Raw genomic sequence first — 25,520 nt, 5'->3', positions numbered from 1 at the left:
AGGGGAAAGAGCTGGACCTGAAATGTGTGTGTGTGTGTGTGTGTGTGGCAGGGGAGACAGAGTGAATTCATTTGGACAAGGCCGTTGGGAGGTATGGATACAATGGAACTGGAGGCTGAAGGGTATGAGGGGGAGAGGGAAAACTGGGACCAGGAGTCGGGGGTAAAGGGGAGACTGGGACTGGATGGGCAAGGAGACTAGGACTTGGAGCCTGGTGCAGAGAAGATTATGACTGGTAAGATAAATAGACTGAGACTGGGAGACAGTTGTGGGGGACTGGGACTAGCTGGAGAAGGAGATTGGGAGCCAGGAAGGGAAAAGGAGGGGGCACTAGGAGCCAGTGGATGAGGAAGGAGATTGTGGTTGGTCTAGGAGACTGGGAGAGAAGAATGAGACTGGTTGAGCAAGGAGATGAGGACTGGGAACGAGTGGGGCCAGGGGGAGAGGTGAAGGGGAAAGAGGCTGGTCTGATGAAGAGCCCAGGTAAAGTGGGAGAATTAAGACTGGATGTGCAAAGAGACTGAAACAAGCAGCTGGGTGGGGTGGAAATGCTGGATGTTGGAGAAGGAGCCCAGAGAGGGAGATTGGGACTGGAGCTTATGGGGATGGGGAACGAGGGTATGGGATGACCAGATGCTTGTGGTGAAGACACAGATTGAGAAAGAAGCCAGGAGATGGGAACTGGGACTGGCTGGGAAAGGAGACCAGGGCTAGGATGAGAAGCCTGAGGAATGGAGAATGGAACTGGCTAGGCATGAAGAACACAACTGGGACAAGGAATCAGTGTTGGGAAAGACGCAGGACAGGGACATGTTGGAGGGGATTGAAAAGATGGGGTCAAGCTTGGAGCAAATGGGCAGAAGAGCATGTGCCCACTAGGGAAAACTCCCCTCCAGAGACTGTAATGGAACCCATGATTCCCAAGTCTCACCATTTCTCCGCTGTCAGCAGACATCAGTGAAACCCTCTGGCAAAGTGTGTTGCTTTTCCCGCTCTAGTGCTGGTCCACACAGAGAATGACAACTTCTACTGCTATCAGTTACTTTGTTAGCTCCACAGGCAGAGGTCTGTGCAGTGGATCTAAAAGTTCCAACCCTGCTGATGACCCATGTTGGTGTCAATATGATGACACATGATGGAATTTCTGGGGGGTTTTCAGTTTGCTTTTTAAAAAAACTAGTAAATTACACAAAAATTGGCTACCCGTGCAACCTTAATTTGCCCCTCTCTGAGTATGCGTTATGATCCAGTCTTTAATTATATGATCACATACTATTTTTTCCACAGAACCCCTGCCTCATTCAATGCACAGGATGGATTTTACTCTGCAGGTGAATCAGGGTTGTGTTAGTGAAAGCAACTGTTTTCTGTAGAGAGATTTAGGTTAGATATTGGGAAAAACTTTCTAATTATAAGGATAGTTAAGCACTGGAATGGGTTACCTAGGGATGGTAGAATCCCTGTCATTGGAGGCCTTAAAGGCCAGGTTAGACAAACATGTAGGGGTGGTCTAGCTATCTTAATCCTGGCTTGACACTGGGAACGGATTAGATGACCTCTTGAGGTCCCTTCCAGCCCTCCTTTCTATTTTTCTTCTCCTTTCATCTGGGTTAAAAGCAAGCAATTTTGAATATCAAGTCTAGGTTGGTGATCCAATTGATTGCTTCAGGTGAAGTGGAGAGGATGGCAGAGATACCACTGAGATATGATCATTTGACATATTGATTGATGAGGTGTTCCATAGTTTGAAATCTGTTTCCACAGTCACAAATAGGATTGTGCCTCTATCTCTCAGTCCCCATTTATGGAGAAAGTAGGCACATCTGATGTGTGCATGCAATTCAAAGTGAACCATATTTTCTATGGGAGTGAAAAGCCACTGGGTTCTTCAACATGATCCTTGATTTGGTGTGTATTTGGGACATTGGCATCCGTCCACCTTCCACCCCAAGTTTTCAAGCTCTTGGGGTATCTCTACACTACAATAAAAGAACCACAGCTGGCCCAGGTCAGCTGAGTGAGGCTGCACAGCTATAAAATTGCAGTGTAGACATTTGGGCTTGAGCTGAAGTCTGGGATCTGAGACCCCATGAGTGGGGAGGGTCCCTGAGCCCAGGCTCCAGCCTAAGCCCAAACATCTAAACTGAAACTTTATAGCCACACAGCCTGAGATCTGAGCAAGCTGCAGCTGTGCTGCAGGTCTTTTGTCGCTGTGTAGATGTACCCTTGTATTGCAAGCCAAAAAGGTTTTCTGGATTTGAAACAGAATCTTAATATATTATTTAGGCCTTCATGTATTGGAAGATCCTTGTTCCCTTGAATACGATGGAACTCCCAAAGAATTCTCATGACAAATTTGAGGTAAGTGGATATGTGCCAGTTCAGGAAGCCAGGATCAACAAGAAGCATTGATTTCACTGTGCCTGTAATAATCCATGTGAATGTGTTAAACTGAATCCACAAATGAGAATCCACAAATGATCATAGAATCATAGAATCATAGAATATCAGGGTTGGAAGGGACCTCAGGAGGTCATCTAGTCCAACCCCCTGCTCAAAAGCAGGACCCATACCCAATTAAATCATCCCAGCCAGGGCTTTGTCAAGCCTGACCTTAAAAACGTCTAAGGAAGGAGATTCCACCACCTCCCTAGGCAACGCATTCCAGTGTTTCACCACCCTCCTAGTGAAAAAGTTTTTCCTAATATCCAACCTGAACCTCCCCCACTGCAACTTGAGACCATTACTCCTTGTCCTGTCCTCTTCCACCACTGAGAATAGTCTAGAACCATCCTCTCTGGAATTACCTCTCAGGTAGTTGAAAGCAGCTATCAAATCCCCCCTCATTCTTCTCTTCTGCAGACTAAACAATCCCAGTTCCCTCAGCCTCTCCTCATAACTCATGTGTTCCAGACCCCTAATCATTTTTGTTGCCCTTCGCTGGACTCTCTCCAATTTATCCACATCCTTCTTGTAGTGTGGGGCCCAAAACTGGACACAGTACTCCAGATGAGGCCTCACCAATGTCGAATAGAGGGGGATGATCACGTCCCTCGATCTGCTTGCTATGCCCCTACTTATACATCCCAAAATGCCATTGGCCTTCTTGGCAACAAGGGCACACTGCTGACTCATATCCAGCTTCTCGTCCACTGTCACCCCTAGGTCCTTTTCCGCAGAACTGCTGCCTAGCCATTCGGTCCCTAGTCTGTAGCGGTGCATGGGATTCTTCCGTCCTAAGTGCAGGACCCTGCACTTATCCTTATTGAACCTCATCAGATTTCTTTTGGCCCAATCCTCCAATTTGTCTAGGTCCCTCTGTATCTTATCCCTGCCCTCCAGTGTATCTACCACTCCTCCCAGTTTAGTATCATCTGCAAATTTGCTGAGAGTGCAATCCACACCATCCTCCATATCATTTATGAAGATATTGAACAAAACCGGCCCCAGGACCGACCCTTGGGCACTCCACTTGATACCGGCTGCCAACTAGACATGGAGCCATTGATCACTACCCGTTGAGCCCGACAATCTAGCCAGCTTTCTACCCACCTTATAGTGCATTCATCCAGCCCATACTTCCTTAACTTGCTGACAAGAATATTGTGGGAGACCGTGTCAAAAGCTTTGCCACAATGTATTCATCTAGGCCAATGGTTCTCAACCAAAGCTTTGATGTGTGGGAGCTATGTGTAGCCAATTAGTTTAATTAATCATTTAATAGAGGATTTATTGTTGTGGTTAAGTATAATTAATTAATGTGTAATGGACAGGTTTAAGCATGATAGGATCATAGGAGTATAAGATTGACAAGTATTTATGAGAGATAAATATGTATTTATAACGCAAGGTCTACAGACTGAGGCCTGTATGATTTCAGCTTAGCCATACTAGGCCTCAGGAGGTTGACATAAGTAGGTAACCCAGGAATAACCCTGTACCAGTAAAGTTACAAGATAAATGTAAAAGAATGTTTAAGAAAATATGCCACAATGTATTCGCCTAGGCCAATGGTTCTCAACCAAAGGTATGGGTACACAGGGTACACAGAGGTCTTCTAAGGGGTACATCAACTCTTATAGACATTTGCCTAGTTTTAAAACAGGGTACATAAAAAAGCACTAGCCAAGTCAGTACAAACGAAAATTTCATACAGACAATGACTTGTTTATACTGCTCTATATACTATACACTGAAATGTAAGTACAATATTCATATTCCAATTGATTTATTTTATAATTATATGGTAAAATGAGAAAGTAAACCATTTTTCAGGAATAGTGTGGCTGTGTCACTTTTGTATTTTTTGTCTGATTTTGTAAGCAAGCAGTTTTTAAGTGAGGTGAAACTTAGAGTATACAAAACAAATCAAATTCCTTAAAAGGGCACAGGGTCTAGACAGCAAGACACCTGATTGTAACCTCATGAGAAATTCTGCAGGAACTGCAGGTTACCATCCAGATGTGTCTGCACAGATGTTAATGAGAATAAGAGGAACTAAGGCCAGGACTCCATTAAAACACATCTGTGAAAATGCTACATGCACTGACGGGAGAGCTTCTCCCATCAGCACAGTTACTCCATCTCTGTGAGAGGCGGTAGCTATGTTGACAAGAGAAGCCTTTCCATCGACATTGCACTGTCTACGCCGGGAGTTAGGTCACTATAACTGTGTTGCTCAGGGGTATGGATTTTTCAACCCCCCTGAGTGACATAGTTATAGGATGTAAGTTTGTAATGTAGACCTGGTCTACCAGGATAACCTATGAAAAGCGGCGCACCCATAAGTTTATGGGGTGTGGAAGTGCAAATAAGGAAAAAGGGGTTGACAGCCTTATGCATATGTATGAGCCTTAGTAGGCCTAAGCATAACTCGGGATAAAAGATATTGCCAGGTCTGTGTAGTGGGAGGGGAGAATAAATGTACGAGGGGATGCCAAGATGTCAACCACGGGTGGTGATGATGACAATGATGAGGAGAATAATGACTGACACTCCAGGGTCCCCCAGCAGGAGATGTGAGTGATACTGGTCATAGGCTAAACATTTTGCACTCTCTCTGTATCCGCTATTGTATTTTAGTATTTGTTGGATTGTTTATCTGTTTAGAGAATTTGTTACTAGAACTTGTAATAAACTGGAATTGTTTCTTGTGTGCTCCTAGGGTCTTCTAATAATGATAATATTCCTGATACTCCGGCCCTCAGGAGACTGAATCTTTAACCAATACTGTCTAAGAGATTAATCAATGATCAATACACACATCCATCAATAAGGCTACATGTGTGTCCAGACAGGTGCACAGTATTTTGTGGCAGAGAAATCTACCTGCTAAGGGACAACCAACTTATCCGACGTCCCAGATTGAACAGCAATGGAAACTCTATGACTGACCAATGAAGATAAAAATAATTCTGAATTGCTGCTCCTTACTTGAGTACTGTACAGTCTATGCACTGAATGAGGCAGGGCTCCCATGGAAAAAATAGTATTTGATCATGTAGTTAAAGACTTTTCATAATGCATATGATTCTGGCATTTCCTAACTGCTGAATGCTTGACTTTGCAACCTTAATGTTCTTTTAACATAATTTTTTGTGTGTTTTACACAGACACAACCAATATTAGATTATATATACACATTTGCTATGTAGAGAGTAGATGGAGAGGGGCACGGCTTAGATTTGGCTCTGCCTCTCTCAGTGATTTGGGACAAACCAACAGTAGAGTATTTCCTGCTGAATGACAGGGGAACCCCAGGAAAGAATTGTGACTCAGATTTACAGGGATCAGTTTATGAACCTGATCCACCAGTTCACATATCATTTGCCATCATTTTAATCTCTGGAGGCTATTTTTACCTTTCACGCTCATAAAGACATGGCTGTCAGACTCTGGTATCATATCAGAGGGTTTCTTCAGATCAAGAACAAGGTTTCTAACTAGAAAAGAAGATGTGCATGAGAACTCTGTAAGTGTTATCCAGTACAATTTAATTTAAAAACATATCCTTCATACCAATATCTCACAATGCATAGCAGTTACAACAGAAACGTTACATGAGGAAGTTGTGAGAGTTCAGGTCAAGGGCAGACAAGAAGCAGCATGAAGAGCTGATAATAGTGGCCCTGATTCAGCAAGGTATTTAAGCATGTGCTTAACTTTAAGCACCTGAGTAATTGCAATGGAATTTCAGTATCACTACTTAGGTGCTTAAAGTGACATGCATGCTTAAGCACCTTGCTGAACCAGGGCCAGTAAGTGCTAGCATGAGAAACGTGTAAGTTATGAAGAAATGATTTTGAACAGCATTTTAAAAAGGGATCAGGGACGCAGAAAGATGTGTGAATGAATTATTCTTGATAGACAGTACAGTGTCAGCAAAGGGTTAACAGTTTTCTGGCTATGAAACTCTTCCAATGAAAGTCTCTCTCCACCAGAGTAGATTGCATCATGGAACTGGTCACCCAAATGCCCTGAGAGAAAGCTGCTTCTGTATGGAAATAAAACCCCCTTCAACTGCACACCCCTAGTTGTCACCTACCACCTGACACCGGAAACCATATGGGGGTCTCATTAAAAAAATTACAACCGATACTTGATGGGGACCACATCCTAAAAGAAATATTTCCTGAACCCCATATTCTGGCCTTCAAACAACCCCCTGACCACTCCAAGCTCATCATCAGAAGCAAGCTCCCCACAGATCAGGACACACCAACTGAAAGCAGCACCAGACACAAAACCTATAGACATATCTCCACTGCTACGATAATCAATACCCCCCACAATACACCTTTCAAGATGCAGGAGTCCTACACATGCCTATCATGATATGTGATGTACTTCATCCAGTGCACTAAATGCCAATAACAACCCCCAATAACAGCCATGTAGGTGAAACCATACAATCACTGTGCTCTTGAATGAACTCAGACAGAACACGATAAAAGACAAAAACACCATATCACCCATGGGTGAACACTTTTCACAAAATGATCACTCTATATCACACCTCTTCTCATCCTCAAAAGAAATCTGCACAACACCTTCAAAAGACAAACCTGCGAGCTTAAATTCATAGTTTTGCTAGACACTAAAACTCATAGACTGAATAGCACCACTGGATTTATAGCCTATTACAATAATCTGTAACAGGGGTGAACAAACCTGCGGCTTGTGAGTCATATGCGGTGCTTTTACAGTTAAAGTATGGCTCGCAGAGCGACACCCCCATTCTCCGCCTACTAGACTGCGGGCAGAGACTCGGGGCTTCTGCCCAGCAGCAGGGTGGTGGGCCTTGGGGCTTCGGCCCTGTAGGAGGTGCCTGCTGGGCCTTGGGGCTTCTGTCCTGCAGGGGGAAGGTGGGGGGCTCAGGGCTGGAGCCCTGGCCGGCACGTCCGGCTCTCAAACCTCTGAAGATTATCATATGCAGCTCAGAGGGTCAGTACGTTTGATCATCCCAATCTAAAACTTACTAACACTCCCCATGTCTCTCGATGGCTGTCAGACAGGATTTTACTGGAAACTTAGATTGTTTTTTTTAACTATATCTCCATTTTGTTCACAAGAAACAACTTTATTGACAACTGGAGCTGTGTGTGTGTATAATCGATATTTCGGTTCATTGGCCAAACCAAAAAAAAACCCCAACCCTAAAATAGTTCATATCAGATCAAAATGGAAATTTTTTTATTTTCTTGCCAAAACAAAAGATATATAGATTCAAGTCAAATGAAATGTATTATTTAGATTTTAAACATTTTTAACCACTTCTTTTTTAAATTAAAAGCAAGGAAATTTGGAAACACCAGTCACAAAACTAGAAAAGGAAGTGGTGCACTCAACTGAGATGTGTGAGACTGAGGGTCAAGTCCCATTCTGCCTTATCCAGAGCAATGATTTGAACTTGGGTCTCGCACCTCCCAGTTGTGTGCCCTAACCACTGAGCAACAGGGTACGCTGGGATGGGTCTTTCTCAGTCTCTCCTATTGAACATTCCACTTTGTACAACATACATTGTCATTGGAACAGGGATTTGAATTTGAGTCTCCCACATGCAAGCTCAAAAATTGTTTTTGGCTGAAACTATTCAGCAAATTTATGTTGAATTCTCAAATAGTTTCAACAGACCCAAAACTGCATTTTTTGGTGAAGAAACTATTTGTCCTAAAACTTTTTGCCTAGCTCTAGTGTCAACCAATTGAACTGAGAGCAGAACATTATCATGGTTTATCTAGAGGACAACTTGTGTATGTTTTCCTCTGCGAGCAGTCGGTCCCATTTAGGTTAATGAGACTCTTCACTGAGCAAGGGGAACACGATTTGGCTGCTGATTTGGAGTGAAATTTTATCAATATTAATTTTTAGTAATTTGACACATTCACATGTCAAATTATTTGTTTGCTGAAAAAGAGAAAAAGGAAATATTTTATGGCGGTAACTGTAGCTGTCTTGCTAGTCACTATCATTCTGGTAAACAAGGATTGGCAGTACAATTATTCTGAGCATGAAACCACAGAAAAGGGACAACAAACATCGATTTTCCAGGACAAAAATTTACTTAAAACATACAATAAATATTTCAATCAAATATTTCAGCTTATTTCCCGGTGCCATGTAACAGAGCATGGGGACAGGAATGTCACTTTAGATAAGTTCTTACACTTACCTCTGAAGCATCTGGTGCTTGCCACTGTCAGAGATGGAATCCAGAAGTAAAAAGAAAAGGAGTACTTGTGGCACGTTAGAGACTAACCAATTTATTTGAGCATAAGCTTTCGTGAGCTACAGCTCACTACATCGGATGCATACTGTGGAAAGGACAGAAGATGTTTTTATACACACAAATCATGAAAAAATGGGTGTTTATCACTACAAAAGGTTTTCTCTCCCCCCACCCCACTCTCCTGCTGCTAATAGCTTATGTAAAGTGATCACTCTCCTTACAATGTGTATGATAATCAAGGTGGGCCATTTCCAGCACAAATCCAGGTTTTCTCCTCCCCGCAACCCCGCCACACACACAAACCCACTCTCCTGTTGGTAATAGCTTATCTAAAGTGATCACTCTCCTTACAATGTGTATGATAATCAAGGTGGGCCATTTCCAGCACAAATCCAGGTTTTCTCTCCCCCCCACACCCCACACACAAACCCACTCTCCTGTTGGTAATAGCTTATCTAAAGTAATCACTCCCCTTACAATGTGTATGATAATCAAGTTGGGCCATTTCCAGCACAAATCCAGGTTTTCTCCTCCCCCCCACACCACTCCCAAAAAACCCCACTCTCCTGTTGGTAATAGCTTATCTAAAGTGATCATTCTCCTTACAATGTGTATGATAATCAAGGTGGGCCATTTCCAGCACAAATCCAGGGTTTAACAAGAACATTTGAGGAGGGGGGGGGGGGGCTAGGAAAACAAGGGGAAATAGGTTACCTTGCATAATGACTTAGCCACTCCCAATCTCTGTTCAAGCCTAAGTTAATTGTATCCAATTTGCAAATGAATTCCAATTCAGCAGTCTCTTGCTGGAGTCTGGATTTGAAGTTTTTCTGTTGTAATATTGCAACTTTCATGTCTGTAATCGCGTGACCAGAGAAATTGAAGTGTTCTCCGACTGGTTTATGAATGTTATAATTCTTGACATCTGATTTGTGTCCATTTATTCTTTTACGTAGAGACTGTCCAGTTTGACCAATATACATGGCAGAGGGGCACTGCTGGCATATGATGGCATATATCACATTGGTAGATGTGCAGGTGAACAAGCCTCTGATAGTGTGGCTGATGTGATTAGGCCCTGTGAGGGTGTCCCCTAAATAGATATGTGGGCACAGTTGGCAACGGGCTTTGTTGCAAGGATAGGTTCCTGGGTTAGTGGTTCTGTTGTGTGGTATGTGGTTGCTGGTGAGTATTTGCTTCAGGTTGGGGGGCTGTCTGTAGGCAAGGACTGGCCTGTCTCCCAAGATTTGTGAGAGTGTTGGGTCATCCTTCAGGATAGGTTGTAGATCCTTGATAATGCGTTGGAGGGGTTTTAGTTGGGGGCTGAAGGTGATGGCTAGTGGCGTTCTGTTATTTTCTTTGTTAGGCCTGTCCTGTAGTAGGTGACTTCTGGGAACTCTTCTGGCTCTATCAATCTGTTTCTTCACTTCCGCAGGTGGGTATTGTAGTTGTAAGAATGCTTAATAAAGATCTTGTAAGTGTTTGTCTCTGTCTGAGGGGTTGGAGCAAATGCGGTTGTATCGCAGAGCTTGGCTGTAGACAATGGATCGTGTGGTGCGGTCAGGGTGAAAGCTGGAGGTATGTAGGTAGGAATAGCGATCAGTAGGTTTCCGGTATAGGGTGGTGTTTATGAGTTTTCCTAACCCCCCCCCCCCCCCAGACGTTCTTGTTAAACCCTGGATTTGTGCTGGAAATGGCCCACCTTGATTATCATACACATTGTAAGGGGAGTGATTACTTTAGATAAGCTATTACCAACAGGAGAGTGGGTTTGTGTGTGGGGTGTGGGGGGGAGAGAAAACCTGGATTTGTGCTGGAAATGGCCCACCTTGATTATCATACACATTGTAAGGAGAGTGATCACTTTAGATAAGCTATTACCAACAGGAGAGTGGGTTTGTTTAGGGGGGGGTGGGATGTGTGTGTGGGGGAGAAAACCTGGATTTGTGCTGGAAATGGCCCACCTTGATTATCATACTCATTGTAAGGAGAGTGATCACTTTACATAAGCTATTAACAGCAGGAGAGTGGGGTGGGGGGAGAGAAAACCTTTTGTAGTGATAAACACCCATTTTTTCATGATTTGTGAGTATAAAAATATCTTCTGTCTTTTCCACAGTATGCATCCGATGAAGTGAGCTGTAGCTCACGAAGGCTTATACTCAGATAAATTGGTTAGTCTCTAAGGTGTCACAAGTACTCCTTTTCTTTTTGCGAATACAGACTAACACGGCTGTTCCTCTGAAACCTGTCATTATGCAAGGCACTGCATTTAGCCGTATGGAGTGGAAATCTATTAACTGCATGAAAAAACTTGTACAGATACAGACAGACATCATCTTCCTTTCCAAATGCAAACAGATGGACATCGTACCAAAAGGACTGAAGGTAAAAAATCCATTACAATCTACATACCACACAGACTATGCTGACAGCTTGTGCCACACGCTCTCAAAGAAACTGCAGAATCACCTGATCAACATCCTCTACAGCAAGCAGGGAAAGATAAAGAATGAGCTCTCAAAAATGGATACTCTCATAAAAAACCAACCTTCCACACAAACTTCCTTGTGGCTGGACTTTACTAAAACTAGACAAGCCATTTACAACACACACTTTGCTTCTCTACAAAAGAAAAAGGACACTAAACTTTCTAAACTACTACATGCCACAAGGGGCCGCAGCAATGGTTCCCTCAACCCACCAAGCAATACTGTTAACCTATCCAACTATACTCTTAGCCCAGCAGAAGCAGCTGTCCTATCTCAGGGCCTCTCCTTCTGCCCCTCCACTCCCACGAACATGATACAGTTCTGTGGTGACCTAGAATCCTATTTTCGACGTCTCCGACTCAAGGAATATTTCCAACACACCTCTGAACAACATACTAATCCACAGAGACCTCCCTACCAACACTACAAAAAGAAGGATTCAAGGTGGACTCCTCCTGAAGGTCGAGACAGAAGACTGGACTTCTACATAGAGTGCGTCCGCCGACGTGCACGGGCTGAAATTGTGGAAAAGCAGCATCACTTGCCCCAGAACCTCAGCCGCGCAGAACATAATGCCATCCACAGCCTCAGAAACAACTCTGACATCATAATCAAAAAGGCTGACAAAGGAGGTGCTGTTGTCATCATGAATAGGTCGGAATATGAACAAGAGGCTGCTCAGCAGCTCTCCAACACCACTTTCTACAAGCCATTACCCTCTGATCCCACTGAGAGTTACCAAAAGAAACTACAGCATTTGCTCAAGAAACTCCCTGAAAAAGCACAAGATCAAATCCGCACAGATCACACCCCTGGAATCCCGACCTGGGATATTCTATCTACTACCCAAGATCCATAAACCTAGAAATCATGGGCGCCCCATCATCTCAGGCACTGGCACCCTGACAGCAGGATTGTCCGGCTATGTAGACTCCCTCCTCAGGCCCTATGCTACCAGCACTCCCAGCTACCTTCGAGACACCACTGACTTCCTGAGGAAACTACAATCCATCGGTGATCTTCCTGATTACACCATCCTGGCCACTATGGATGTAGAAGCCCTCTACACCAACATTCCACACAAAGATGGACTACAAGCCGTCAAGAACACTATCCCTGATAATGTTACGGCTAACCTGGTGGCTGAACTTTGTGACTTTGTCCTTACCCATAACTATTTTACATTTGGGGACAATGTATACCTTCAAATCAGTGGCACTGATATGGGTACCCGCATGGCCCCACAGTATGCCAACATTTTTATGGCTGACTTAGAACAACGTTTCCTCAGCTCTCGTCCCCTAACGCCCCTACTCTACTTGCGCTATATTGATGACATCTTCATCATCTGGACCCATGGAAAAGAAGCTCTTGAGGAATTCCACCATGATTTCAACAATTTCCATCCCACCATCAACCTCAGCCTGCTCCAGTTCATACAAGAGATCCACTTCCTGGACACTACAGTGCTAATAAACGATGGTCACATAAACACCACCCTATAACAGAAACCTACTGATCGCTATTCCTACCTACATGCCTTCAACTTTCACCCAAACCACACCACACGATCCATTGTCTACAGCCAAGCTCTGCGATACAACCGCATTTGCTCCAACCCCTCAGACAGAGACAAACGCTTACAAGATCTCTATCAAGCATTCTTACAACTACAATACCCACCTGCAGAAGTGAAGAAACAGATTGATAGAGCCAGAAGAGTTCCCAGAAGTCACCTACTACAGGACAGGCCTAACAAAGAAAATAACAGAACGCCACTAGCCGTCACCTTCAGCCCCCAACTAAAACCCCTCCAACACATTATCAAGGATCTACAACCTATCCTGAAGGATGACCCAACACTCTCACAAATCTTGGGAGACAGGCCAGTCCTTGCCTACAGACAGCCCCCCAACCTGAAGCAAATACTCACCAGCAACCACATACCACACAACAGAACCACTAACCCAGGAACCTATCCTTGCAACAAAGCCCGTTGCCAACTGTGCCCACATATCTATTCAGGGGACACCCTCACAGGGCCTAATCACATCAGCCACACTATCAGAGGCTTGTTCACCTGCACATCTACCAATGTGATATATGCCATCATGTGCCAGCAGTGCCCCTCTGCCATGTATATTGGTCAAACTGGACAGTCTCTACGTAAAAGAATAAATGGACACAAATCAGATGTCAAGAATTATAACATTCATAAACCAGTCGGAGAACACTTCAATCTCTCTGGTCACGCGATTACAGACATGAAAGTTGCGATATTACAACAGAAAAACTTCAAATCCAGACTCCAGCGAGAGACTGCTGAATTGGAATTCATTTGCAAATTGGATACAATTAACTTAGGCTTGAACAGAGATTGGGAGTGGCTAAGTCATTATGCAAGGTAACCTATTTCCCCTTATTTTCCTAGCCCCCCCCCTCCTCAAATGTTCTTGTTTAACCCTGGATTTGTGCTGGAAATGGCCCACCTTGATTATCATACACATTGTAAGGAGAGTGATCACTTTACATAAGCTATTAGCAGCAGGAGAGTGGGGTGGGGAGAGAGAAAACCTTTTGTAGTGATAAACACCCGTTTTTTCATGATTTGTGTGTATAAAAACATCTTCTGTCTTTTCCACAGTGTGCATCCGATGAAGTGAGCTGTAGCTCATGAAAGCTTATGCTCAAATAAATTGGTTAGTCTCTAAGGTGCCACAAGTACTCCTTTTCTTTTTGCGAATACAGACTAACATGGCTGTTACTCTGAATCCAGAAGTAGACGGGCCTAGCGTTCCCATAGGCAGTTCCTATGATCCTACTAGCCCAGATGGTTGTAAAGCATTTTGAAATCAGATTATTAGACTAAAAATGGTGGAAATCTTAAAATATAAAACCCATCTTGTAACTTACAATTATTATTAATGCAAATGGTCTCTTCTTCGGTACGTAGAATGCCTTCAGTCTGCACAATAAAGAAAAAAAATAGGTCAACCCCATTGCAAATTATTTCATACTGAGGACTTAACTGCTAAAAATGTATCATCTCTAACATAATATTGGACCAGTATATGGCAGCAACAATTTCATTTGGATAGAGATTTCTGATCCAATACAGTAAAAAGTACTTACAGTCAGCATTTCAAGTCCATAAATATACCAGCTGAACTGATTACTGATTTTTACTAGCCTTTTTGTTAGAAAAAGCATTTTTTTTCAGATGAAACATTTTACTAAAAGCAAACAAGAAATGTGAAGCTTTGACATTTAGTTTTAGCCAGTGAAACCTACATCTACAGTCCATAGGAGGGCTCAGTTCTACACACACACACACGCTAGGCAAAGTGTCAATAAAGGAACTACATCTGGAATTAAGGTACTTTTCTTTTAACCAATTATTTTTAAAAAATAGTTAAAAGATACTGACCATGCAAAGCTCATACAAGTTACAACTGAAACAACTAATGGCCTTGATTAGAGTGATATGAGACAAACACCTGTCAGGGATGGTCTAGATATACTTAGTCCTAACTTCTTGCTAGTCGTCACGTCTTAAGGAGAACAATTTATCACCCTTCTCTTTATAACAACCTTCTATATGCTTGAAGACTGTTCTGTCCCACCACAGTCTTCTCTTCTCCATATTAAACAAACACAGTTTTTTCAATCTTTCCTTGTAGGTCGTGTTTTCTAGACATTTAATCACTTTTGCTGCTCTTCTCCGGACTTTCTCCAATTTGTCCACATCCTTCCTGAAGCATGGTGCCCAGAACTGGACACAATATTCCAGTGTGGCCTTCTCATTGTTGAGTAGAACCAAAGAATTATTTCTCATGTCTTGCTTACAACACTCCAGCTAATACACCCCAGAATGTTGTCTGCTTTTTTTTGCAACAGTATTAAATTGTTGACTCATATTCAGTTTGTGATCCACTATAACCTTCAGGTCCTTTTCTTCAGTACTCCTCCCTAGGCAGTCATTTCCAATTTTGTATTTGTACAATTGACTCTTCCTTCCTAAGTGTAGTACTTTGCATTTGTTCATATTGATTTGCACCCTGTTCACTTCAGACCATTTCTCCAGTTTGTCAAGATCATTTTGAATTCTAATCCTGTCCTCCAAAGTGCTTGCAAGCCCACCCAGCTTGGTGGTATCTGCAGACTTTATAAATGTACTCTTGCTGCCATTATCCTAATCATTTATGAAGATATATAATTAGGAAGGCCAAAAAAGAATTTGAATAACAGCTAGCCAAAGACTCAAAAGCTAATAGCAAAAAAATTTTTAAGTACATCAGAAGCAGGAAGCCTGCCAAATAACCAGTGGGGCCACTGGACAATCGAGATGCTAAAGGAGCACTCAAAGACAATAAGGCCATTGCAGAAAAACTAAATGAATTCTTTGCATCGGTCTTCATGGTTGAGGATGTGAGGGAGATTCCCAAACCTGAGCCATTCTTTTGAGGTGACAAATCTGAGGAACTGTCCCAGATGGAGATGTCATTAGAGGAGGTTTTGGAACAAACTGATAAACTAAACAGTAATAAATCACCAGGACCAGATGGTATTCACCCAAGAGTTCTGAAGGAACTCAAATGGGAAATTGCAGGACTACTAACTGTAGTCTGTAACCTATCATTTAAATCAGCTTCTATACCAAATGACTGGAGGATAGCTAATGTGATGCCAATTTTTAAAAAGGGCTACAGAGGTGACCCTGGCAATTACAGGCTGGTAAGCCTGACTTCAGCACCTCACAAACTGGTTGAAACTATAGTAAAGAACAAAATTGTCAGACACACAGATTAACATAATTTGTTAGGGGATAATCAACATGGTTTTTGTAAAGGGAAATCATGTCTCACCGATCTATTATAATTCTTTGAGGGGGTCAACTAGCATATGGATAAGGGGGATCCAGTGGATATAGTGTATTTGGATTTTCAGAAAGCCTTTGACAAGGTCCCTCACCAAAGGCTCTTAAGCAAAGTAAGCAGTCATGGGATAAGAGGGAAGGTTCTCTCATGGATTGGTAATTGGTTAAAAAATAGGAAACAAAGGGTAGGAATAAATAGTTTTCAGAATGGCGAGAGGTAAATAGCGGCCCCAGGGGTCTGTACTGGGCTCAGTCCTATTCAACATATTCATAAATGATCTGTAAAACAGAGGGTAAACAGTGAGGTGGCAAAATTTACAAATGATACAAAACTACTCAAGATAGTTAAGTCCCAGGCAGACTACAAAAGGTTCTCTCAAAACTGGGTGACTAGACAACAAAATGGCAGATGAAATTCAATGTTGATAAATGCAAAGTAATGCACATTGGAAAACATAATCCCAACTATACAGAAAAAATTATGGGGTCTAAATTAGCTGTTACCACTGAAGAAAGAGATCTTGGAATCATTGTGGATAGTTCTCTGAAAACATCCATGTGCAGCAGCAGTCAAAAAAGCGAACAGAATGTTGGGAATCATTAGGAAAGGGATAGATAATAGGATAGAAAATATCATATTGCCTCTATAATAAATCCCCGGTACACCCACATCTTGAATACTGCGTGATCGCCCCATCTCAAAAAAGATATATTGGACTTGGAAAAGGTTCAAAAAAGGGCAACAAAGATTATTAGGGATATGGAAAAGCTGCCGTCTGAGGAGAGATTAATAAGACTGGGACTTTTCAGCTTGGAAAAGAGACGTCTACAGGGGGATATGATGGAGGTCTATAGAATCATGACTGGCGTGGAGAAAGTAAATAAGGAAGTTTTATTTACTCCTTCTCATAACACAAGAACTAGGGGCCACCAAATGAAATTAATAGGCAGCAGGTTTAAAACAAACAAAAGGAAGTATTTTTTCACACAGTGCACAGTCAACCTGTGGAACTCCTTGCCAGAGGATGTTGTGAAAACCAAGACTACAACAGGGTTCAAAAAAGAACTAGATACGTTCATGGAAGATAGGTCCATCAATGGCTACTAGCCAGGATGGGCAAGCATGGTGTCCCTAGCCTCTGTTTGCCAGAAGCTGGGAATGGATGACAGGGGATCGATCACTTGATAATTACCTGTTCTGTTCATTCCCTCTATGGCATCTGGCATTGGCTACTGTTGGAAGACAGGATACTGGGCTAGATGGGCCTTTGGTCTGACCCAGTAGGCCGTTCTTATGATATTGAATAGAACCAGACCAAGGACAAATCCCTGCAGGACCTCACTCAATATGCCCTTCCAGCTTGATTGTGAACTATCGATAACTACTCTAAGTATGCTTTTTCAACCAGTTGTGCACCCACCTTATAATAGGTAATTGTAGTCATAGGTCAATCCCAGAATGAAGTTTCTTCTTTGTGCTAAATTCATTCTAGTCACTACTTTCTAGTGCTATTTTCTTCCTGAGGGTTCCATACACACAATTATGTGTATATTTAATGAAACAGAGACAGACAGAAAGGGAGCTATTAAATTTTTGCACCACAGCTGAGCTGATCAAATGCTGTTATACTTACCACAACTTTGAGGTTCTTCATAACACTATCACTGTGCCCAGAAATTGGGTCAAAAGCAGTAATGGTAATTGGAATTTCCCCTACAATGAGTGGAACTACTGAGAAATAGGCAGGCACTGCTGAGTTTCCCTTAACAGTTAGTTTCTGTTGGACCTCCTTTGTCGCTGTCCCTGCACTGCACACCCCCTCCACTGCGATCATCTTCACTGTAACCTATTGAAACAAGGAAATGCTTGTAATAATATTTATTACACCACTGCTCAAGGAAATAGATATCCTGACAGATATAAGTAATGAAAAGCAAACCTCAAATGGATCAGAGGTTCAGAGGAGCTAAGTGCCTATTGTGGCCACACAATGAATCATTATCAAAACCAAGAACAGAACTGCAATCTATTAATTCCCAGTCTGATTGCTAATCCATTAGACCATCTTGCCTCCCAACTAAACCACTTAGACTGAGCTGCTTATTCAAAGATTGGGCTAACTGTACTCACCTGCCTACAGGAGGGATGTAAGGATAAATTAGTGAATATTTGTTTATTGCTTTGAAAACATGCAATATAAACATTAATGCTATTTTCCATTCGTCCCTGAAGCAGAGCCCAAAGGACCCCAGCCAAGTATGGCCAACTCAGACAATGTAGCTGAAACTTGACAAAGGAAGTAAGGATTGGTGGCTGGGTGATTTATATAGCAAACAGTTCAGCAATGTACTACAGTAACATTACCTTGAGATCTTCAGAAAGGTAGTTGTAGACAACTGCTTTTACTTCTAGTTGCTCGTACCGTTTAACTGAATATGGTAACCTTACTGATACAAAAAAATCTTTGAAAACCTTAAAGGTCTTGGGGTCAGCTACGCAGAATCCTGGTGGAGGAGAAAACTGGAGTTCAGACCCAGCAAACTCACGGTATGTTAGCTTTTCAGAGTGCTGTTAGTTTAGGCACTCATGAAGATGTTACATTTAAAAAAGAACAAATAGCTGTGCTCCTTTCTTGCCATTCAGAAACAAACATATGTCCAAATCTACCCTGCATCAAGCCCAGCATTGTGCTGGAAGTCCCGGGGAGGTCTAGGAGACAGATTCCTTCCCCAAGGCTGGAGTGCAGCAGCAGATCATCTCTGCAACCATGACTGCAGCCTCAGGCATGCCTACTCTACATGACCCATCAGATGGAAATTGCACAGCCATGGATGCACCAAACGGACCCTTCCCCACTCTGGTGCTGGTGGCCTGTGCTATGCAGCAGATCAGACTAGATGATCTGGTGACTCCTTCTGGTCTTAAATTCTATGACTATGACTCTAACGGAGTGAAATTCTATAGTGTGTGTTATACAGGAGAGCACACTAGATGGTCAAACCAATGATCCCTTCTGCATGTATGAGGCAATGTTGCCTAGTGGATGGAACACAGGACTGGGATGCAGAAAATCTGGATTCTATTCCCATATCTGTCACTGGCCTGCTTGATGATTTTATGGAAGTCACTTTCTTTCTTATGGAAGTCACCTTTCTGTATCTCAGTTTCCCCATCTTTAAAATGGGTATAATGACACTGACCTCTTTGTGAAGTATGTCGAGATCTACAGATGCAAAGTGCGAGGTATTATTATTCAAAACCAATGAATCTATTAATGGTAATGTACCACATATTAAGTTAAAATCTTCTGAATAAGATTACTTTGGAATTTTCTTTCTGCACCTGCTCCCCAGATTTACTTAATATGAACACAGGCATCACTAAATACAGTGAAAGATTCATAGGTTCAAAGTGCTAGGCATTTTATTTATCATTGTTATTTACCACATTTGCCATAACCCTCTGTCTAACTGGAAGCTAAAATTAAAAGGTTCTTAGATTTTCAAAGCCAGAAGGAATCATTATGATTGCTTAATCTGATCTCCTGCACAACACAGGCCATAAAATTCCACACTGTACTTTCTGTATTGAGCCCATAACTTCTAGTTGAGCTAGTGCACACCTTTATGAAGGTGTAGAGGTTGAGTGAATATTCATGCATCAGTACAGAGTGAACCAATAGTTTACCGATAAGGTTTTTTTACCTTTTTGAGGTGATATACTTATTGCTTGAATTTCCCACGTAGTTATAGAGTCAGGAATAGCATTTGCTATCCTAAAGGGACAAGAGATAAAATATTAAGAAGAATGTATGAAATGAAAACAAGTTCATTCCTTCAGTCTTGAAGACTGACAAGAAAAAAATATCAGTTGTGGAGGAGAGACACAGCAAACAGGTCCAAATCCCTCTGTAATGGATTCTACAGAACACTGACATTATGGGTATATTTATATACATGTAGGTGTATTCATCTGGTCAAATAATACAGTACCTATGCTGTCCAGGGTTCTTAATTTCTACTGTCTCCCACCACCAACTCTCAGGAAAGACACTGCGCAAGCTGATTGAAGTTTCATCAAACACTTCTTCTTCTGGAACGTCACCAACTGGAAAACAGAAATTGGGAGTCTTCCCTGAAGCCTATGGCCAATAACCGTACACTGATTTGGAGAATCAGTTGTCAGAGAGACAAGACAAAAGGATTAATATGCTGAATAGCTGAATGAAAAGACTCTGCCTGGTTTTGATCTTGTAAACTGCAAAAAAAATGCAGAAAGACAACAGACAATGACTAAAGATTGACACTGAACAAAAGGTTAATTCTTCCTTGCAAACTGGGGAATTATATGCTGTCAACCAAAAAAATTCCCCCTTTAGTTACAAGTGGAGAAATTATTTCTTCATTACCACTGTGATAGATGGGCCATGAAAGGAGAAGGAGAGAACACCGGTGACAGAAATCATGCTTTGAATGGGATCAGTCATGACACACAGAATTGTTCAATGAAATTGGCTGCCTAAGGGGCAGAATGGAGACAAATGCAAAAAACTTCTCTGCTTGAATTTCATACAGTGTCAGCAGGAAGCAAGACTCTCAAAGTGCTTGGGTACATAGTGTATGATCCAAAGTGCACTGAAATTCATTCAGAAATGATGATGATAATGATCGTTATTATTTATTTGCATGGCAGGAGTGCTTAGAGACCCCAGCTAAGATTGAGTCGCCATTGTGCTGGGCACTGTACAAATACACAGTGAGAGGCAGCTAATAATCAAAATAGTTTAAAAATTGTGTGGGATGGACAAGAGAGGCCCAGAGAGGTGAAGTGAAATCCTTAAGGTCACACAGCTGCTTAGTGATTGAGCTGGGAACAGAAATCAGGGCCATACCCAGTAGACCACAGTGGGAATCCATCCACTGACATCAATGGGCTTTGGATCAGGCTTATGGTATACAACTCATGTAAAGAAATTAACTTTTCAATTGAAATTTTGGACAGCTCAGTGAAGACCTCTGCTCAGTACACAGCAGCAGTCAAACAAGCAAACAAGATGTTAGGTTGCCTAAGGAATGGGATGATGAATAGTGGGGAGACTATTACAACCCCTTTGTGTAAATCCATGGTACAGCTCCACCTGGAATACTGTGTAGAGGTCGCCAGATCTCAAAAAGGATATTGCAGAATTAGATGGTGGTCAGAGAAAGGTAAGGTGAATGGTTAGGGGAATGGGAAAATTCATATGGAGAAAGACTGAAAAGATTGGGACAGGGATTAGGAAAGAGATGAATAAAAGGGACATGAAAAAATTATATTAAAAAGTGAATGGTGCGGAGAAGGTGGATCAGGAGCTTCTGTTCTCCCTGTCTCATAACACATAAACAAGGTCACATTTTAAAGTGGGCAGTTCAAAACAGAAAAAAGGAAATTTTTCACACAATCTGTAATTAGACTGGGGAATTCACTGCCATAGGAAGTTAGTGAGAACAAGAACTGAACAAAGCTCAGAAAGGAATTGGACATTTCAACGGATATCATGAATTATGACAAATCTGGCATATTATGACAAATGTTGTGGAAGGGATATTAACCCTCATGCTCCAAGGCTTAGGCCAATGTGTATTAGACAACAGGAAGAGACCTAATGGGGGTGCAGATTACCCCACATCTACCTCGTGCAGGGTTCTTACACTTTCCTCTGAAGCATTTGGCACTGCCTCTGTCAGAGACAGAGTACTGGACTAGATGGACCCTGGGTCTGACCCAGTCTGGCGATTCCTGTCTTCTTACATTACTGAAAATATTAACATAAACGGTCACTATCATTAGTTTACAAATTGTTACTTTCTGAGAAAGCAGTAATGTAAACCTCACTATTAATACCACTGCTCTTCTGAGTGAGCAAAGATGTGCTACCAAAGGTGTCCCCCCAAACCAGGGCCAGATTAACACCACTGGAACTATTTACGATACAGTACTAGTCAGTGAGAGTAAGGTAGGCAGAGTTTGACTTCAGAGGCCCTAATTCTCCACTGCTTTGCACCCCTCTGTAGCCATTGACACGCATGTAGAGAGGATACATGCAAAGTGTTACCAGATGAGACTGGGAGCATTTTACCTTTCCTTTGCACAGGTATAAGTGACTGTAAAAGGTGCAGGGCGCGGGGGACGCAGGCTCACAATACCTGCCCAGATGTACCTGCTAACTAAACTCAACGTGACACAACAAATGAGGGCCAAAAACATACAGAGAATTTCTGGATTGCTCTCACTCTTTGCATGTTTCCTTGCTCTTACTGTTTGCATGTTTCATGAAAGCATGGAAAGTAGTATTTGTGGTATAGTGAATAAGTTGGGAGAAGGAACCTTAAAAATGTAAATGGGAGAATGCAGGAAGGTATGGAGATGTCTGTGAGAGAAGGAGAGGAAAGGAGTGTGGAACTTTGTAAATTACACACAAATCACCAAAAAACAATGGTTGTTAAACATTTCAGGTGGGGGTTTCAAAAGCTCCCATCATTGGCCTAACTCTGTTCCCACTGAAAACCCCCACTGATTTCAAGGGGAGCACAGTTAAACCAATAATACACACTTTCCAAAATCCCACCTTACTCAGCCATGACATATGTATGCGTGTGTGCATATAATGGAGAATTACATCAGATACATTGGCCCTAGTTCACACTCAGACAAACGTCACCCTTCATGCGGTGCATTATCTCTTCGATAAATGTAACCCAACCTCTTATGGCCCAAAAACCTGAGCTCGACTTTCTGACAGACCTAGCTCTGTTCTTGTCACAATCTGAAGTGACCACAGATGTACCGCCTAGAAACCATTGGTAACAAACCACAAGGGCAGCAGGTGCTCAGAATGTTGCAGTATTGGAGCACGGGAGTCAACAGAAGTATCAGGTGTTCAGCACATTGCAGGACAGCATCTTTAAAGTCAGTGCTCAGTATCTTGCAGGACTGAGCCGTAGCTGAACTACACTTGCAGTTCGGTGTCATTTCGGAACCCTGTGCTTGGGGAATCAACTGCACAAACTGCTACAGGTTTTATGAGATTAGCCCGGCTAAAGCCACAGGCATTGCAATGACATGTGTCCCTGTGAATAATACTTACCTATGTGATTCTTCTCAATCTTGCAGCCCTAAAACAACTGTTTTTTTCAGAGATGACTGTATACAATTTACTTTTTAAAAATGGTATGTTACTAAAAGGCAAAATTCCTTACTTCTTGCCAGTGTAGAAGCTAGTCTCTTCTGTTCCAGCTGCTTCCTGAGACTCTGAGCCCTCTCACAACAGTATTTGAAAGTTTCTTTGCATTTAGTAGAGCCAGTAACTCTAGTTTGCCTTTTGGCACAAGAAAACCTCATTGGATTTAATTTCATTCCATCAAGACAGCACTTTCGTAGAGCAGGATCTTGGTATTTGCTAGCTGTAACAAAATTACAGTGACGTCAGTGTTGCAGAGGCTTTGATAAATTTTGAGATATTCAATCATACTTATATACTTCACCTGTGTCGTCACTATTAATTGTCACTATTTTCACAGTAGCCATAGGAGCCCTTATCATGAACCAGGGCCCCACCCGGCTAGACATTGTACTAAATCCTTTCCCCCGAAGGGTTTACAATCTTATCTTTCCTGCAAGTTCAGGCCATGAAGTCACTGGGGACAGGATCAGCTGACTTGAACTGAAGTGAATGAGAGCAGAACTGGACTCTTATTTAGGACACATTTTTCAAATGCTTGTTTTCTTATACAGAAAAATTTAAGATTGTGAGTTTCAGTTATCAGGTTTATTCTCCTCTGCATGGATTATGTTCCTTTATTTCTGCTTTCACTGGAACAAACAACAGAATGATTTAATAAACTAAACATATACTTCGACATCCTCACCTGTAATCTGCCTACTAGCCCATTTCCACTGAAAATGGTTCCAACACGCCTAGCTTTTGAATAGCTTTTCAATGACCATCATTAAAAAAAAGAAAAAGAACCTGCCACAAAAACATTTCTTCCCATTTCCCTCCCATCCAGGCTCAGATAAAGGTAAAGAGTGAAAACTACACTCATCATCTTCCGTCCTGATTCAGTGACAATGGTAAGTTCTAATATCTCATAACAGTGGAGTGCTAGAAATGAATGCTCCATCCCTTTTGGAGAGCTGAGAAGCCACACTCTCTTAGGGTATAAGGTACTGTTTCCCAAAGTGTAGAATCCAGTCCCAGAGCGGGTTGTGGAGAAGATGTCAACAATGTCATGAAAAATTGTACCAAATATGTAACTGAAACATGACTATAACATTTTGCAGTGGGGAAAAAAAAGAAATGTAATACATTTGTAATTAGGTACACATTATAAGTCTTATCATGATTGGCATGCTGCCTTTAAGGCCACCATATTACTGCAACCTGAATCTAGACTAATGCTCAGTGTAGTCTTGAGCAGAACGTGAGTGCAGCATGCCCCTAGAGCTACTGCAAATAAAACACCTGTACCTGCACTATTATTTATGATGTACCATAGGAAGTGCAAGTGCTCATGCCCATGCACACAGACCATGATAAAACATACCACTGAGCTGGAGCAATGCACCTGCTGTTAACACGAAGGCCCACTGACACTGCTGAGCCTAACATGATCACGTTGTCTATGTCATTCCATTTTGACTAGAAATCACTTCTAGCCAAAGGGTTGTCAGTCAGGAAAGGACCCTGGCTGGTTGAAAAGTTATGTGAATGAGACAATGGCAAGTGAGGTGTTCCCAAGACAGCTCATAAAGTTAACAGAAAACCTGAGGATGGAACAATTGGTTTTACATTGATTGATTTGATATCACAGTGTGTGGTGTGATATGAAATGCTAGCATCTGAGACTAAGAAGCCTTCAAAATGACTGTCACTGAAAGATGAACCTGAGGGTTTTTTTCCTAAGAAACCTCAAAGCCTTGAACAATCAGCAAGACTTGATTATTCAAACTGGCTATGACAAGACTCATGCCCTTCAGGCATCTTATCTTGATCACACAACAGCATAAGGATTATACTATTGTAGAAAATCTTATACTTCCCTGCTCAATGAATATGGGTTCAAAAATTATATGGCCTGACTCTGAAAAAGATTTAGGGGTTGTGGTTGATGATCAGCTGAACATGAGTTGCCAGCATGATGCTGTGGCCAAAAGGGCTAATGCAATCCTAGGATGAATAAATGGGGGAATCTCAAGCAGGAGGAGAGAGGTTATTTTACCTCTGTAGTGATCACCAGTGTGACTGTGGCTGGAATACTGTCTCCAGTTCTGGTGCTCACAGTTCAAGAAGGATGTTGATAACTTGGAGCGGGTTCAGAGAAGAGCCACAAAAATGATGAATGGATTAGAAAACATGCTTTATAGTTTTCAGAGTAGCAGCCG

General features: G+C 42.2%; 1 protein-coding gene across 1 annotated transcript in view; it reads right to left on the bottom strand.

Moving 5' to 3' along the window:
- LOC140907924 (complement C4) overlaps positions 1-25,520 on the bottom strand; it is a 94,431-nt gene that overhangs the window by 39,387 nt on the left and 29,524 nt on the right. The window contains exons 17-23 of the mRNA XM_073335234.2: positions 23,336-23,539; positions 20,090-20,204; positions 19,802-19,872; positions 18,462-18,601; positions 17,731-17,943; positions 14,134-14,185; positions 5,862-5,942 (exon numbers count right to left, since the gene is read on the bottom strand). Of these exons, the coding sequence (XP_073191335.2) occupies positions 5,862-5,942; positions 14,134-14,185; positions 17,731-17,943; positions 18,462-18,601; positions 19,802-19,872; positions 20,090-20,204; positions 23,336-23,539 (876 nt within the window). The remainder of the gene's footprint in view (positions 1-5,861; positions 5,943-14,133; positions 14,186-17,730; positions 17,944-18,461; positions 18,602-19,801; positions 19,873-20,089; positions 20,205-23,335; positions 23,540-25,520) is intronic.

The sequence above is a fragment of the Lepidochelys kempii genome, chromosome 1, assembly GCF_965140285.1.
Source record: "Lepidochelys kempii isolate rLepKem1 chromosome 1, rLepKem1.hap1, whole genome shotgun sequence".
NCBI lineage: Eukaryota > Metazoa > Chordata > Testudines > Cheloniidae > Lepidochelys > Lepidochelys kempii.
Note: the sequence above shows the minus strand (reverse complement) of the source record. Positions and strands in the feature narration are given on the sequence as shown.